General features: G+C 38.7%; 1 protein-coding gene across 1 annotated transcript in view; it reads left to right on the forward strand.

Moving 5' to 3' along the window:
• The first annotated feature begins 1,677 nt into the window (after positions 1-1,677).
• MND1 (meiotic nuclear divisions 1) overlaps positions 1,678-18,807 on the forward strand; it is a 39,560-nt gene continuing 22,430 nt past the window's right edge. Inside the window, exons 1-3 of the mRNA XM_074148293.1 lie at positions 1,678-1,738; positions 2,556-2,613; positions 4,517-4,665. Coding sequence (XP_074004394.1) covers positions 1,715-1,738; positions 2,556-2,613; positions 4,517-4,665 — 231 coding nt within the window. The 5' untranslated portion in view covers positions 1,678-1,714. The remainder of the gene's footprint in view (positions 1,739-2,555; positions 2,614-4,516; positions 4,666-18,807) is intronic.

The raw sequence follows: 18,807 nt of genomic DNA on the forward strand, positions 1-18,807 counted from the left end.
ATGGGGCACCTGCCACCTCTCTGGGCAACCTGTTCCAGCACTTCACCATCCTCATAGTGAAAAATTTCTTCCTGGTATCTAATGTAAATCCACCCTTGTCCTTTTCCTCCACTCCCAGATAAAAAGTCGCTCCCCATCTCTCCTGTAGGCCCCCTTTAGTAACTGGAAGGCCTCTATAAGGTCTCCCGGGAGCCTTCTCCAGGCTGAACAACCCCAACTCTCTCAGCCTGTTGGCATAGAAGAAGAAGTTGAAGTCATAGAAGAAGATGAAGATGAGTCTGTTTTCTGTTCATGCTCCTACTTGCATGTACATGTCTGCTCCAGGTTCTAATCCTGCGATATACTGACGGCATAGGAGACAGCTGTGATGTCAGTGTGACATACGGCATCTCTGGCTAAGGCAATATTTAAAAAATATTTGCTTTTGTTAAATATAATACTGAATTGCTTCTGTTCACATCTCTGCGTTATTGCAGCTGCATAAGCTAGTTTTTCAATTTATTTTTTAAAATCTAAGTCAATCTGGCTGTTTTGTTCTTGATGCACACTTTAAACGTTATGCTGCCCTGCCATGTGATTTATTTAAGGAGGAAGCAGCAGTGAAGAAGTAAAAAATGGCATTGACTCCATTCTGTCAGGGCTTGAAAACAAACCCATGTTGTCTTTCTCAAAGCACCATGTTATTAGACTCCTCACTTCCATTGAGTCAAGAGCAACAATTTTTATGTCTTTTTTTTTTTTTAAAGGGACAGCTTTTTCTGTCAACATCCTGTTTTGCTCTTTCTATCCCTCTTTCAGTTTTCTGTAGCCACTCACAGCAGTGCAGGGCCTCACAGCCTGCGGAGCAGGGAGTGAGGCAAGGGGAAATGCTCCCCATTCGCCTTATGGCCACTGTTTCCAGGTCATTGAGGTCTATGCTAAACACTATTAATAACACTCCAGTTCTTTGTGAAATATTTTATATCCTAATTTTACAAGGAGCATGTCAAAATAGTGTCTCTGAAAGTGATCAGGGGAGGACATGTCGCAGTTTGTGAGTAGATGTTTCTGCCTTTTGCTTCTTTTTCAATCCATGTTATTTACTTCTTGATCACACACGTGCAGAAAAAAAGAAATAAACATATTATTAGAACATTACCTTGAAATTCTAAATTTGGCTAGGTAATTTGAAGAAAGATGTAGTACCTTAAAATGTGCTTTATCTCCATAAAAAAACCTAAATGGCCTGTATCTCACACTAGTGTCTCTGTATCACAAACTAAAAAACAATTCTAAACAAAAAACCCCAAAGGTATTCCTTCTTATCTTTTTAAGGACTATTAAACAGTTGGGTGAGTTGCTGACAATTGGTATAAATACACACTTTTAATCTAATGAGGTAAAACAAGGAACCGTTAGAGTATTCCAAGAAATGTTAAGGCTTGAGCTGGATTGGGTTGTGTGGAAGGTCGGCTTCAAACTTGTAAGTTCCCTCATTTTAAGAGGTTGGAAGTGAATTAGCTTGGTGTAATGATTCTTTGGGAAGAAGTAGTTTATCTGAAAGGCTGGGGTTAATGGTAAAGTATTTTAAAGGATGGCAAATATAACTTAGAAGTAAATAGATTTGAATTCTGAGCAGATGTTAACTATTCAAATGGCTGAATGTGTTGGGATTTTTTTTTTCCTGTTCCAGTCCAAGAAAAAAGGTCTGAGCTTTGAGGAGAAGAGAGTTCGCATGATGGAGATCTTTTTTGAAACAGTAAGTAACTTTCTTAGATGTGTCCTGCATTTACATCTAGAGGGAAAACAGGTTAACTGTAGATGAAGATGAACACTGTATATCCAGCTACGCATTTCACTGATGCCCTGTGTCAGAAATGTATAAATCACAGGGACAGAGCTTGATTCAAGTAGCTTCTGATCAGGTAGCTTGTCCCCACGTGGTCCCCAGGCATGAAGATGCACAGGTGGTGTTAAGTGCTCAGTGTGCTCCCTGTGCTTGCAGCCAAATAATCTCATTTTGAGTCTGTTACCATAAGAGGGACAGCAAGAGGTTAGGAAGTAACTCACTGCAGTTTATGGGAGGAGGAAGAAATCTGAGCATTAGGAAAGATGAGAGCAGACCTGGGAGAGGTCATTGGGTGAAGTAACCTGGAAAACCAAAAGCAGAGCTACAATTATACTGGCGACATAAGTAATTCACAGTGTTTCATGTATTAAAAAAACTCATTGTGCTGTTCAAGGACTTGAGCAATGTGGTGCATCTGGTGTTGAGAATCTAACCTTGGCTATGTCTGCCCTAACTGGGTTTACAGTCTAACTTCAGGCAAAATACAGTGACTTTAGAATACAAAAGAAAAGAACAGGGCTTGTTACAATAGTAGTGGTTGTTGGTTTTTTTAAATTCTCAGAATGTTCTAATTCTATTGAGGGATATGCAGCCTATTTCCTTAGCAAAACGTAAACATGCAGTGTATTTCCTACTTGCTTTTGTTGGCATTGATTTAGTGTAAAAAACACTTGGGCTTAGATGATGCTGTCATTTGGAGCTAAAGTGTCTTTTATGTTTTGCACAGAAAGATGTGTTCCAGTTGAAGGATATAGAGAAGATTGCTCCAAAAGAAAAAGGGATTAGTAAGTGTTTGCAAAAGTTATTTCTCTTCAGCCATTAATCATTTTTGGGACAGGTCATACAGTGTAAATTTTCTTGGCCACAATTTTAGGTTTTTGATTGTAGTAACAGAAAAAATAGCTAGAAAGGGAGGCTGGTCAATGGCAGGGCTGTAGCATTAAAAGCAACATCTACAGCACACTCCTGCCTCGGTTTGCTAGTTTGTCACTTCTGTTAAATGTTAGGGCCAAAATGGGAGATTATTAAAATGTCACAGCGAACTCCAGGTTAACCACTAAAACATGGGATGGAGTTTTTCATAGGCTCTGAAATGCCTGACTTGCAGTGACTTTCAGTCTATGAAATCTCTATGTGTACTCAGGTAGTGAACAGAGGATTTAAATGTCTCTCTGTAATGTCACAAATATCTTAAAATACTAATCCAGATGTACATAGTCAATGTTTTCTTGAGCTTCCCCCCCAAAAAAAAAATAATGGCTGGACAGCTGTAAATGGAAGGGGTTTGTCTTTTTAATGAAAGCCCTCCTGATGAGATCCATTGGTTTAGGATTAGGTCCAAGAGGATTTATCTTATGCTGTTGAGTTGTTTTATATGTTCCTCATTCTGTTTCCTTCTATATTCATTGACAAAAGGGAGACAAAGTGTAATGTTTGTGTAGTTGCCACTGTCCTTGACTAGCATATCTTTATGGCACTGTGAGTAAATGAACTTGTGGAAGGAACTGCAGACATACGTGAATATCGCAAAGCAGTGTTTTTCAGCTACGTCAGCAAACGGAGGCACTCAGAGGCTTCTGAAGAGATGTGGTGCTGTCTTGATTGATTTGTCAATGCATCTGTTTAATTGTAATTTGCAGGAAGAGGATGCAAAACAGTTTATATTAGCAATGGAATTTCACATATAAAAATCTGGAGTGTAGAGTTTCTAAAACCATTAACACCTTTGAAACTGAATAGTCCAAATTCATCCTGCCTTTGAACATGGAGGTATTTAGCCACACAAACCAAGCCCCAGTTACTCTGAAAAGAAAAACATCTAGCCTGTGGAAGTGCCTTCATACTGGCATCCCGCCTATAGCTGCCAAAAGATTGGATGTTCCTGATCTGGCGTCCTCTTTACACTTGAAATTTTCAGACACTGAAAACCATAAATTAGCTCAAAAGTGTTCATATCTGCAACGCTTAAGGTTTCCTTTGTTGAACAGGTATTGTTCTTAAAATGGTGAATTACACCTCACATTTTCTAGAAAATGAACGATTATGTTCAGAAATGTTTTGGATCCTTCTGACTGCAGATGACTCTGTATTGGAACTGAATATAATCAAAAGTAAAATCGCCCCCTCCTGTGTCTGTAGACAGGTGGCATCTGCTGCTCTTAAATGCTTTGATAAGCATTACAAAATGAAATGTAATTACGCTCCTAATGAAGAAATTATAAATTAATCCATGTTAGATTAAGTACCCTCATGTACCCTCTCATGACTTTGTTCTCGTATTGTACTGTAATATATAATCATAGAATGGTTAGAGTTGGAAGGGACCTTAAAGATCATTGAGTTCCAACCCCCCTGCCGTGGGCAGGGACACCTCCACTAGACCAGGTTGCTCAAAGCCCCATCCAGCATGGCCATATGCATATATGTTTTATGATATTCATGAGTGGTGTTTTGCAAACATCTGGTGGCAGAGTGTGTAGAATAGCAGCCTTTATGTATAAACAGCTGGTTGTGAAGTGATTCATTCCTTCAAGGAATCAGGCGTGGTGTCCTCTTGAAATTGTCCAGCTAGCTGGCATTATAGTAAAATATTCATACAGGTGATTGTAGATGATGGCTTATTGTATTCATAATTCTCCAAAGTTTAGATGTTATGCAGTTCTAATTTTATATTTTTGCTTTTATTAGCCTCAATGTCAGTGAAAGAGATTCTTCAAAGCTTAGTTGATGATGGCATGGTGGACACTGATAGAATTGGAACTTCTAATTATTTCTGGGCTTTTCCAAGTAAAGCTCTTCATGCCAGGAAGCGTAAATTGGAAGAACTGGAGTCTCAGGTAAATCTATTTTAAGGAAAGTACTTGTTTATCTGAATGGGTTTGCTTTGTCCTTATACCCTCATGTTGTTCTTTTTCATATTGTGCTCTCTCACATGTGCGTATGTGCGTGCGCTCACACACACAGATTTTACGATAGCAATCACCTGGCACAGATGACATTCTTTCTCACTATCTTGCTATCACTTCAGAAGAGTTTTGTAGGTTGTTCTTGTTGCAGCTTAAGAAGACTTCTTGTCTGCTTGCTGCTGAAAGCATGTTATTCATGATGCAAAGCATCATTTCAGGACCTCCTCTACATATTTAAGCAGCATATGCTTTTATGTGTCTTTTACATATTGAAGGCCATCATGTGGTAATGATCTAAAAGCCATGAGAGGACTGAAATGGATATCCCAAGTAAATGTGGCAATGGTTTCTACTTATGGCCATTGTGCTTTCCTATCTGCTTTTATTGGTAGCTTAATTTGTGAGCACTTGTGTAATCCCATCTATTGCACTTTTATTAGGTGAGAATAGCAAATTGGTCGTGATCTTCTGCAGAAGAACAAGGCATCTTTTGCAACATTGCTGTTCTATTGATCTGGTTCTTTCCTACTTTTTAGGAAAGAACTGTCTTCCTTCTTTAAATTGAAGTTGGAAAGCATCTGTTCAACAGTTTATTTGCAACTGAAGTACACGATAGCAAGATCAATAAACTAGCTTTATGGTCTGATTGCACTGCAACACTGGCAACTTTTCCCATGCTTATTTAGCATTGTGTCCATTCATCAAAGAATCATTTGAATTAATGCAAAATTACTGATATCGTCTGAACACTTTTACAGGTACTATTTTCTTCAGGCATAGATCTGGTATCATCATGGCCATTTTATGTACGGCGTTGTGAACTTCAGCTACTTCTTTAAAGTTCCAAGTTTATTGTATAAAAACATTCTCTTTTCCGCGGCTTGAACTGAAACAGCAGTTTTTGAATCTGAAGACTGTTCACTAAAGCGGATTAAATAGCCTGATCGATGCAGCTGAAATTGCTTGTTTATGCATAGAGCGTAGTGTGACCAGCTGAGCGGTAACACTGTCAGTTAGCCCTTGCTATGCTGTCGTCGGTTGTAGATCTCAGTCATTGCTAAACTGAAAGAGTCCAGTACACTCTTCTGTTTTAACCAACATAAAATAATTTCTTTCCCTTTGCCTTTATTGTTTTCATTACTGGCCTGGGTGCTCTTGACGACTATCTGAAGGCATTTTGTGTGTCTGCTTGCGTGGATCTGGCAGAGGGAGGAGAGTACTGGTGTCTGTCGCATACTTGATGCATCTGCTGCAATTTTCAAGATTAAGAGTAAGACTTGCTAGAACTTTCACTTCCTATCTCTTTATTCACTCATTCATGTCATTTTTATGAGCCAGTGGTACATTCAGGGCTCTGTGGCAGTAAGGAGGAAGTTCTGCAGTCCTGCCCATCATTAAGTGGAACTGTGTATTGACAATCATTCAGGCAGGTGCTTTGGATGGGTTGGAAAGTGCAGCTTGAAATAGCTCTTGTGGTACTGTATGCGTCATCAGATTTGTAGACTCTGTAATTTTAAGTTCTGCCGCTGACTTCCTCTATGTTTTGAGTAACGTTCTCAGCATCATGGGTGACCTATTAGTATCATGGATATAAACCGTACCTTGTGTGTGTACTGAGACTTGGTTGATAATAAGTTGTCCCACTGACAGTTTTGTCTGTTCCTTTACTGCCTTTGTTTTCAGAACTCAGGTGAGTCCAGACATTAAAAACTTCCTCGATTTAGCTGGGCAAGCTTGTACTATTTTCAGGCAGGGACTTAAGAGTCTGGCATGACTGGGATTAAATTAATTTTTATTGACTGGTAGTAGCAGTGCACTGATTCCTCCTCCAGTGAAATTTCGTTTGTGTGAAACAGGAGATCAGTTTAATTTTGCAGTGAGTTGGAGGTGAGTTTCCTAGTAAAGTTACTCGCCTTACTAGTTATTCACACAAGTTTTATAGTAGGCTACTTACTCTGCCAGAGCCTAAATGCCAACTGAGCAATTGAACAAATACATGCCAAAACTTCTGCTTAGTTCACCGAACACCCTGGTGCCATGCTTGTGTTTGGTCTTGGATGCTTTCTGGTTTTGCTCGTGCTGCATATTATAGCTAAGTAGTTGAATGAAGGAGTTGATATTTGTTGTCTTTGCCCTTGGGCCCAGTCTCATCGTGAATTTTAAAGATTATTGATCAAGCAAGTCTCTGGCATACCCTGGTGGATATCTTCCTTGGAATGTCCTGCAGAATCTGCCTAATGTGCTCCACTGTAAGTATCCAAGGGCTGTCTACAAACATATGCTGAACTGCTTTAAATGTACTGTTACATTATTAAACATAATACCAGCTATTATTATGGAATTATAATAGGCATGCCGTTACTGTATTGTAATGTTATTTTATGGTTATTCCTGTGTAGGAAATAAACTATGCTGATATAAACAGTTTTCAATACTAAAACTGTTCCAGTTGAAAGAAATAGTATTGTTACCAGACCCATATTTGCAAACCAAGTCCTGCTCCTAACGTACAGGCTTACTAAGTGCTCTCTTTAGACCACGTTATGAGTCTTTAAAAACACTTACATTCATTACCTTGCTTTTCTGATGAGAATGGAAATGTTTCAGCCTTTCAGGGACAAACATTTTCGCTAGCTGAAAATAACTTTGCTGTTGACACAGTGGAAGGGTGGCATTTCAATGAATAGCACTCTGAACATTTTTACAAGATGATAACAGATTCTGTCTGTGAGTTCAAATTAGCTGTTCTAGTGTTTGTATTATTCTTGATGTGAACACATACAGATTTTCTTAAGGGTTTCTAAATCCAGTCACCGAGTATCACAAAACTTGTCAGAACATGCAAAGCGGAGGAAAAGAGTAAGCTGTCGTACCATTTCTGAAGCACGTTGCCTGTCTTTGATCATTCCTGCGTGCAGCTTGTGGCATGCTGAGAGACATGTTTGCTTTCTGTGTCTTGACCAGATTGCTTGTTAACTACATGAGTTGGTCTCTTTCTTCAGCAGTTAAAAGCTGGAATCAAGCCACCTTACTTAAAGGACAAGTTTAAAAATCTAGCAGTTCGGTTCATACTGCAATTAAGGCTTTTTACCAGGAGGCAGTATCTTTGTTTGCTGAGGGCATGGGTAAGTATTGAAGGGAAAGAGGTGATCCCAAATGCTGAACTGAGACATTTGAAAATAACGCGGAGGAACAGAACGAGCTTTTCCATGGTGCAAATTCTCCTATTAACTCATAGTGTTGAGGCTTATGTTTGAGAAGGTTGATATTTTGCCTGCATGTGTTGGTTTTTCATGATGTTTTAGCAAAATTGCTCATAGCTCTCTGCATCTTACAGAGCTTGTGATTGTGGGGAGGCTGGTTTAGGAACTGTTCTTGAAACAAAATTTTTGTTTCAGATTTTTTAGTGATTATTGAGCCGCACCCCAACTTGGAGACTCAGCAGCAAAGAAGTCTGACTCTATTTATAACAACGAGCAAGCCAGTTTTGTCTGGATGTTTAAGTTATACCTTACAGTGGCTGTGTATACCCTAGATTTTTTTAGGAAGGACTTATTATGTCATCAGTATGATCCCCTTGTGCAGAGAGATGGCAATTAAAAACCATGTTTGAAGTAAAGTTTCCCCCCCACCACATCTGTCAACCTGCTTTTGTGGGGGCAGATGTTTGGAGAGGGATGCTAACTCCTGAACTGACATATATGGTAAGTCTTATGCTGATCTGATTAGGATCTTGGTGCTCCTCACTATTCGAGGGTTACGGTTTGGACTTCTTCCTTTTTTTCTGGAAAGCAAGGACAGCGAATATATTTAGTTTGCGTAGCATCTGCTGCAATCTTTTTCTCAGATAGCTCACAGAGTAAGAATTGCTAAGTAGGTCCCTATGGATTTTGTATTGATTTGCTTTGGAGTGGCACGGCTGCTCTTAAAGGTTTATGTTTTTTGTCAGAGGTTTCTTCTTCACCTCCTGGTTATGCATATGCAACTGTGAATTGGACTACTGAAAAAGTAAAAGATGTTGGAAGATTTTGGTTAGATAGATTTATAGTTATATCACTACAACTATCAGATGGTGAAACTAGAGCAAGGGTGTGGATTGAGAAGTATTGTTTTAACAAGGTTTATAAGTGGAGAAATTTTTAATGGAACTTCACCTTTGTCAGGAAAACTGTGGAAGCTTTACTGAGAGGGTGTAGGCAGTTTTTTTCCTTCCATAAGAGAAGGTGAAAGGATGCGGTTTTATTCTTTATCAATATTTTCCTGGCAGTGAGGTTCTTACCTATGATCAAATATATTTTGACAAATTGGGATGTTTATTTTTGGCATAACAATACTGGAAGTTTAGGGTTTTTATGAAACTAACGAAGAGTTTGATTTATGCATTGTAAGCAGAAAGATCATAATTTATTGGTGATTCTGCTACCTTTTGTTGATTTCATAGCGTGCATAAAATGAAAAGACTGGAGATGAGCAACTCCAGCATGTTAATCACAGTCGTGTTCAATCTCAGGCACGAGCTGCTGATGCGTTTCATACAGTTAGCCCCTTGCGTGTTTGGGTTTTGCATTGTTCTGATGTACGTGTTGCTACAGAAGGTTTATGAATGTGAAGGATATGTTACCTGCTGAAGATGAAAAGGCACATATGCAACCAAAACCTTGACAACACTTTTATCAGGTAGGAAATGGCGTATCAGTGAGTGAGGAAAACAGAAACCTTTCTGATGTAACCTTAGTATAAACAGAGTCAGCTTAGATTTTCTTTTGTTTTTTCATCTGTGTCTTTGGTAAAACACTTGCAGTTGTGCTGTCTGGTTTAGATAAGGTGAATTAATGGTTATCTGCATTTTGCTTTGCAGTGGCTTGAATTAAGTATTAATTAAAGTAACAAGTAACAGTGAGGCCTTTTCCACTCAAGCGCTGACGAGTCTGCAAAGCACAACTCTCAGAAGCCATAAGGAGTGTCCCATCTCCCCAGCACATCGTCTGCCGTAGCCAGCATGACTGGGGAGATCTTGGCTGGAATTGCACCGGGTGGGTTTAGTACTGACGCTACAGGGCTTAAGGGAGGCGGGAGCAATTTCTGGGATCCTTGGTGACATCAAAGAGTGTCTGGCATCCAGCATGACAGGGATATATGCTCAAACCATAAGGTCATAGAGGATTACCATAGTATAATATAATATTTTTAACAGATAGGGACCTGAAATACCAAGTTCTTCAAAGATCTTGCAGTTGTTAGGGTAACTATTGACAATACTGTGAGCGCTATAATTCAGTAGCTTGGGGAAACAACCAGTTTACTTCCTTTCCCCAGTCTGGTTTTGTGACAGTTCATTTTGGTGTTCAGTTCAAAACCATTCATTTCATGATTCTGTTGTTAATTGTCACACCTTATTTCTCATGGCGTTGCTTTCTTGTGGGTTATTCTTTTGTATTCTTAGGCTTTGCAAGGAAAAGTTTAACAGCAAACAGTATTATAGCTGCTGTTCCTTCTGAGACTGAGAGCAGGATGATGTCACCTTGTACTGCAACAAATATCAGACAGAATCTTTTTAGAGCAGGATACAGGATGGAGTTTTTATGCTGTTCCCTGTGCGCCTACTTCAAGATGCACGTGAGCAACAGAGACTTGGGGAGAGTTTCTGGCAATTTTTTTTTCTCCCACTAAGCATTGCATTGGACCAGGGTTAGTTAAGATGGAAGGGATTAGTTGATGTTTCATTCCTTAAATCCCTGCCCTAGGGTTGGTAAGAGGAGGGATTTTCACTTCCCATGACTCATATATTCAGCCAGGGGAAGAATTTAGAAGTCAGTACATCCTAACTCTCCTTTGGCAACTGGTTTAAAAAAAAAAACCAAAAACCAAAAAACAACTTTCACAACCCAGGAATGAACTTGTCGAAATAGAATGACACCACGTGTACCAAATTGTTTGTACTTATGAGCATTGAAATATGACAAGAGAAAGGATTGATTTGGAAAAAAAAAAATACTTGGGGAATGCTATATTAGGAAATGCTTTTGTTAGGAATACACATTGTTTGAAAATAGTTAATGGAAAAAAATAATCATATTGGTGAGTAATCTGGCTTGAAGCCTCCTGGAGATGTTTGACAACGTAACTAAAAGGAGAGAACCTTATTTGTTCAGAATGCACACAGAAAATGTTGAGTTTTAACTATCAGAAAGTTCTTTCAAGATGCAGCTTGATTTATTTCTATGCTTTTTGGACAGATATGTTTTTCCTCCTCAAATACTGTGACTGGATACTGCATGGAAAGCTGCTGAACAGAGACTGCTTGAGACCAATGACTGAAGCACAAGCAACTTCTGCTGTCTCCATTGTTTCAGTCTGAGCAGCCTCCTCCTTGGTCCGATTGACTCACTCCATTGTCAGTGTATTTCCACACAGTTTGGAGACTGATTCTGGACTGCAAGTAGGCACAAGTGCTCAGAGGTGGCTGGCTTAAAGTAATGAGCCCTCAACTGAGGGACAAACCCGTGGAGATGAGAGATGTTCAGTAGGGCGTAACAGGCCTGATGGTGCTTGGAGTCGAGTCACATTGCTGAAGATGCTGGACAAGATGCGTACTCTGGCCGGGGCTTTGAATCAGCCAGGGAGTGCCTGCAGGACCTGGCGCTGTGAAGTGAGGTTTTTGCATTGCTTTGTAGAAGTGTCCTCAGTAGATGGTGTATCAGCCTTTAACAGAGCTCGGTGCTCTGTTTCAATTTTCAGCCTCTGTCAATAGTTTTGAATGTAGGGTCTTGCTGTTTTTTCTCCTGGTGGCAGTGATGGGCTCTCCCTAGACGTACATGTGCAACACCTTTGGAATCCATGGCCTAATGGTTTTGATATAGAACAGTTTATTTTTTGAGTACAAGATTTTCACATCATGATCAATTGAATAGCTGTAGTAATTCAGTATGGTTTTAGAAATACTTTTTTCATTTATTGAGCATAAAGGACTTGCATGCATAAAGTGTCTTAAGGTTTATCATGATCTTAAGCTTTGCTGAAATACCTTTTGGAAAAGCTTAGAGCTGTCTTTTTAGTATGCATTTTATCAATGTTAGGGAATAGATAGCATAGTTGAAGAATTGTCCTCTAAAACCAGAGAAGTACATGAGCACTTTTGCAACTAATACATACGACTTGTGTTAGGAATTATTTATTTAGACATTTTTCCCTAATATGTATGCTTACAGTTTAATTTTATTAGGTTGGAGAAAATGTAATAAATTGTCCCTTTCCAGGAAAAATAAAAATCAAATTGCTGGAGAGTTCTCTCTTTTAATGCCCTTTATAATACATAGGCAGGATCCCAATGTATTGACAAAGCAGTTAGGGCAGTCTTCCCATATCCATGCTGGGCCGTCCTTTTGCCCCTCATAGTTGAAGGCATCTCATTTAGCTTCTACTTTATTTATTTATTCTTCCTTGGATTGGCCTGGCCATTTTGATAATCTGCAGCCCCAGTCTGCTGGGTGATGTCATTCCCTCCTGGCTCACTTTTTTTTTTTTTCTCTCTCTTGCATAGTAATGACTTTCCCAACAGAGGCAATTAGTGACCCCTCCCTATTTTCAGCCTGCAGGCTTTCACCGACGTATACATTTTCCTTGAAATAAAGGACTAGACATAAAGAAATGGCCAACTGTGAAGCTGGTATGGTATGACTAGCAAATTTCATACGATCCAGTGGAAACTGTGGCAGTAAGAAGTATCCTAAAAGCAAGAGGTTGAGAATTTGCATCATTTAAACATGGAGAACGTGTTGATTATATCTATGCTCATTTGTTTGTTGAACCTGTAAAGCTTATTCCCTGGATCAGTCTCCTGGAAGATGCTAATGAAGTTTTATTTGACGCAGTCCAGGGTTTTTGTTACCTCTTTGCATCTTGCACTTGAAAAATGTTGATGCCTTGAAATGATTCTGAATTTAGTAAGTCCTAAAATGTCCAGCAGAGAATACTCTTCTAATGCTGTAACTTATTAGAGCCTTCTGGAATTATGTTTAATGGCATGCTACAAAGCCCTGGAGGGTATGCTTAGTTACTGCTGTCATGGCAGACTTCTAAAAATACTGTGCTCTGGAGGCTTCTGTTAGAATTAAGCAACCTCATAATTTGGTGTTCATTAGTTGAATTTCATGCTTTTCCTTTTACTAGCTCTTAATATGTAACTAGATTGATGGCAACTGTGAAGTGTAAGTTTTCCTTTCCTGCCTTTTTGATGAGCATAAGCTAAAATTGGCATGATTTAAGAGCAATTTTTTTTTTTTTTTTTTTAAAGCTGGCTCTGTAGTAACTATAAAGATTATAAAGTAGGTTTGAAGGAAGAATCCCACTATGTTAAAAAGGATATATTGTTACTGTGCCCCAATAGTGTATATTATATATTCCTTCTGATATATGGCAGGAAAAAATACTAGCTTTTTCTTAACAGTGTTTTCTGTGAAACTGTGATTTTTTGAGGTAATATCCTTATGTGGTTTACCTTTCCTTTTTGAAGAAGCTTGCATACATGGTTGCCGGCTCCATTCCGGACATTGCAATGAAATTGTTAATCTGAAATGCAAAGAAATTGGGAATAAACATGGGGCTCTCACTCCAGAAGCCCAGTCAAATCTGGCACAGACGCATCCCTGTGCCCTGCACATCTCCCCATGCCCCACAGGAGACATGGCAGCTGTGAGCGACAGTTCAGCATGTCAGCAGAAACCCAGCATCCTGAGAAAGTGTAAGGCTTACATGTTCCATGCTCTCTAGCAAACCTGTAAGTTTGCCTCTGCTGCAAGGTCAGGAGCTTCCAGCCTGGGGATAGGGCGGAGGCAATACTACTTTCAGAGCTGGATTTGATGGAGACAGTGAGTTGTAATCTTATTTAATTTGAACATTGACTTTCACCTTAAATTCTTGTCATTCAGTTAAGATAGCATATTTAATACAGAAAATTAGCATGCATACAGGAATGCTAGCATGCAAAATACTAGCATGCAATTATATAAATCTCACTTCATAGCATTTTCCTCTTCTGAAAGGAATGGAATAAAAAGATAAAAAAACAGAGTATGAAACCCAAATGTGTGAAGTTAGTTTGAAACAGGGAAACTTCAGAGGAAAGGTCTTTTTCATCACAGTCAAGCAGCTCATTATTGTTGAACATATGGTAGTTCCATTAAAGACTATTCTTTGTATCAGGAATTTGAGATGACTTGGTTATCTGTCTGAGCATTACTTAAAAAAGATGAAATTGGTGTAAAGAGTGAATATGTAAGAGTTCTGTCAAAACTCTGAAATTTCATAGATGTATTTTACTGAGGCTTTTTCTGATTTTACTGATAATATCTCAGGGTAGAATTTGGGCTTTTTTTTAAGCCTGTGGAATAAAGTTTTGATTTGTTTTTTGTAATCTTTAGGCAGGACTTGATCTCAGGGAATATCAGATGAATATTGTGTTTTAACTTGGGACTGTCTGTGCTTAGTCCCTGAAGACATTGTCAGTGTATGACCCAGCTGGTTAGGATAGCGATCTTTAAAAGCCCTTTAGGGAAAAATTAGAACTTTTCTTCTTTGTCTCCATTACTTTCTAAGGGAAAATATTTTCCAGTATTCTTTCTGCCTTGAACAGACCTGTGAACTATCACCTTGGACTGTGCAGATTTAGTAAATATGCTAATATGCAGTAACAAGCATCTTTCATTCATTTCCAGGTATTAAAATTTTCTATAGTTCTGTCAATCATGCAGATGCCTTTTGGCTCTTCTAGCTTTCCCTATGAGACTGCTTGCGTTTGTGAAACAGGGTTGAAGAATAAGGCGTTTCAGCCTTTTTTCTTTTTTTTTTTTTTTTTTTTTTTTGTAGATTGATTGGGCATACTTGGTATTTGTAGCTGAGTAGACAGCCATCTGTCCCTCAGGTCGTGCCAATTATGCCAACTCTGAAAGCAGCCAGAGAAATTCAGTTCTTTCATTCAGGCTGCACAACTGTTTCTTTCACCTTTTGTCTATTAAGGAGATTGGCCTGGAGTGGTTATTTTCTGTTGTATAACTAGTACTTACCAAATGGTGTTGCAAATGAATGAAGCAAAACCAAAAGCTCATGGCAAGACATCTCTAAGTAAACTTAAACTCAACTATTATGGTATATCAAGAAAGATGGAAAATAATTGAATTGAAAGCTACTTCTAATGTAGAGTGGTTTACTATATAGTAATAATCTTTAAAATAATTGCAGCTAGCAATATAAGGTTTGTACATGGATGGATGAAGGTTCCATCGGAGGGGGAATTCCTCATTTGTTTCTTCTGGATACTGCACATGTGTTTTCTTTATCCAAAAGTAATCACAGGAAGAAGGACTCATCTCATGCTCCGCAAGACCTGAGAATAGAGCCATGCCTAATTTACCATTTGATATTTCAGATTTACTCTCAAGCGTTAGAGTGCTAAATAAATCAGGATTACAGGCCTAAATTTAATCTTGAAACACAAAACGGATTGTGTTTGTGGGAGAGGCAAGTAAATCAGTATTACCCACATGAATACTGTAGCAAAACATATATATGCTGCTTGAGTGCAGAGATCTAACTTCAGAATTCTTTTTTTTTTTGAGAATCTTCATACTACTTAGTCAGACAATTGTCTGGAGAGTCAGATATTTGTTCAGTTAGTTCCCTGAAAAAACCTTCACTTAACTTGAGTGTCTGATACTTTTTTTTTTTTTAACACTGACATAAGTTAAAATCCAAAACTAAAAAATACCCACTCGTTACCTCTTCAGTGCTTCTGTGAAAAGACAGACCTTGCACATTGGCAAAATTAATAGCATGATATTTTGGAACAAGTATTATTCACTTAAAAGAATCAGTGCACCAGCCCTTCATTTTTAATAGCAAATATAACTTGTTTTGGGTCTCCTTTTTCTCCAGAAATCTTTATTTATTCCCTACCCTCTCCCAAGTTTTTGTACTGACTCCTTCAAAGATTGCATTAAAAATGAGTTAATCTTTTTATGGTAAAATTTGTAGCATGCTTAAAAGGAAGGGAGATCCTGTATTGAACATTTCTCTAGTATACCTTTAATGCAGTATTTAAGAAAAAAAATTCTTGTGAGTACAGAAATATGGTGAGCCCTAACTCCATCTCTTCTCTTTTTCTACATTCTGTTTCCCATCCATTTTATGGTGTTCTCTTGCTGAAAAAAAACACCTTGTTGTCTAGTCTTTGATTTCTGAGTTAAAAAATCCTACCCTATATTGCTTTAATCTCTGCTTTTGTTCTTACCTGTATTTCTTTAACCATTGCAGTCTCCCAGTTGCTTCTCTTATGCTCCTTCTAAGTCCCAGCAAACATGATTCCTTACCTCATATTGCTGAAGTGACTTGTAATGACTTGGGGTAAGACATTGCATGCTTCTTTTGACCTAGTTTCACAAATGTTAAAAAAAAACCAAAACCAAACCAACTATATTTTAATTGTATTTACATAACAAGTGTGTGTTTGCTGTCTGTACTTCACCAAGAGCACATCACATCCCTGACTAAAGTCCCAGTGAACCTGAGACCTTCTCCTGCTGTAGCTCAGTTCACTGGATGCAAAATGGCATCTCACGAGTGGTAGGCAGGCATCCTGAGAGCAGAAGAACAAAGTGACAATACTGCAGTTCTCAACAGTACTCTCTACTCCGCTGTGAGTATACTTTAGCTAACTTAAGTTTACTTCTGTGTGTCTGGAGGCCCTGGCAAGTATGTATTGTGACTGTTTACGTAAAAGAAGTAGTTGTATGCTTACTTTGCGTAGTACTTTAGAAAGCAATTCTGCACATTGATGTGCTGCCTTCCCTCCCTCCCCCCTCTTTTTTTAAATTTTATTGTTTCAGTCAACAGTGATTGTTGAGCGTAACAGAACACGTCTGTTTTCAATATTTTCAGATTGTTCTTTGACTGTTAATCTTTGCATTCTTACTCTCTCTATATTATTAGTTTGCTTTCTGGCTTCAAATTTTTTTTTATCTTTCTTTAAAATCTAGAGGAATGCTTTGAAGTACTTTCTCTCCATGCCTTCTGTCAATTCCATTTAAGTTTTTCAGTGGTGGGTTAGGTTTAACATAGGAAATAAATACATCAATCTACTGCAGATGTCACCCTAAAACTCTTGAACTGCTTTTGTTTAAGCTAAAAGCAAACAAGCCTTTGCCTCTGACCTGAAACAAAGCGTAGTGAGCTTCAAACCCAAAGTAAATAACTTTGCAAAATTATAAACATTTAAAAAATGGATGTCTTGAATTCTTCTGTAGTGCCACAGTGAGTGGTGCTCACAATAGCGGTAGTTTTTAATACCACTTTTGGTTGAGTGTTTTGGCTGAAAGAAAACGGAGTCTATGATATTTCTCTTTAAGACCATAATGACAGTGGGCTAACAGCTGTGAACGCTCTTGGTGGTTAGCGTATGAGACCTTGGTTTGATTCTTGTCCAGTGTACATACTCTACAGTCTGTGTTTGCAGGGCTTACACCAGGTTTGTAGATAATTTAATATGCTAGGGAGACAAGCTACATGTTTGGTGGGATATTGGTGGTTAGAGTGGTTAAGTACAAGGAACCAGAAGGAATAGGACCAACAAAAACTTTCGCTGGAGAATAACAATCCAGTTGTGTAGAGCTAGGACAGTATCAGGCAGATTTTGAGAAGGAAGAGAACTGAAATCTGCTGCTTTTGTGTGCCAGGGTTAAATGTTCCTCTTCCAAATGTACATCACCAACTTGCCAAAGTGGAATCCTAGGAATAATGAATGTATGGTGTATTAAAAATTACCTGTGTACATCCAATCTGTATCCTTTGATACGAACCTCAAGGCCTGTGATGGAACTGATGGTTATCATCAGCACGTAGCACTTAGCACAACGAGACTGCTGCACAAACATGTAGCTAAACGTTGTGCGATCTTTGCAAAGTAAGAAAGAACATTCCTTTGGGGGACTTTGGGTTGAATTAGTGTTGAAGCTAGGCCAGTGGTCAGTTAATTGACCGCAGTGGTCTGTAAAGTTAAAGGAACTGTTTCCCAGCTCTCCTGTTTTAAAGATGCTAGTTACTTACTTCATTAATGTATCTTCTTGCAGGCTCCCACCATGTTTTGCAAACACTGAAAATGCTCTTGCGGAGAATTTTTACTTTTTAACTTTTAATTATTTAGTCTCCCGTCCTTCTTTGAACAGCTTTCCCTAGATGACATTTTTTCAGCTTTCTTGCATCTTGCTTGATTGTGTGCTGATTCAGAGCAGTCAGACAGATAGGAAACTTTCCAGTACAGTAGAGTATCTCTTTCTATACTTGTTTTCCACACCTGGTCAGTTACATTTGTGGCAGAAGATTGTTCATGTATCAGACCAGACATCTCGCTTAAGAAACAGAGACGGGAACAGTAAACAGCTTTTTCTCCAGATCAATCTCACTGCTATTGGCAAGAGTCAGGTTTCTCTCAGACTGGTTAGTGTTTCTTGAGAAATTATTTGCCAGTTCCCTTGAAAAATGTCCCAAGATTGCTCCAAGAATTGAAATCTTCCATCTGCTACTGTGCTTCTGTGCAATCAGGCTTTTTTACAGCTGGTGAGTGGGAAAGTAAGCCACTGTATTTGGCCAGATGTGATCCTCTGCTATCATACATACACAACACTTGCAAATTTTGTCTTTTTTTTTTTCTTTTAATGCCCTATAGCCTGTGATCTACCATTTGTCCTTACCTCTCAATTAAGTATTGTATCATCTGTATTCATCCTTCCTCTGACTCCTTTATACTTGCTGTCTTTCCTTCTTTTATGTACAGTTATTTTCAGCTGTGTTCCCACCTCTGTCTCCAAGCCTTCCTGCTTCTCTGGTTGTCATAGATTCCTTGCACAGGCCCCCACCATCTGTTCCTTGTCGTTTGCATCCTTGTCCTACGTTTGATTTTTTCAATATCTCACCTCCTTCTGCTATTCCTTTCCTTATCCTCATCTTTTATTTGTTGTCATGGGAATACCCACTGTGACTTCTAACTAACACACAAAGAGCTGGGGTTTCTTTTTATTTTGTAAA

This window comes from Numenius arquata, chromosome 5 (genome assembly GCF_964106895.1).
Source record: "Numenius arquata chromosome 5, bNumArq3.hap1.1, whole genome shotgun sequence".
Lineage (NCBI taxonomy): Eukaryota > Metazoa > Chordata > Aves > Charadriiformes > Scolopacidae > Numenius > Numenius arquata.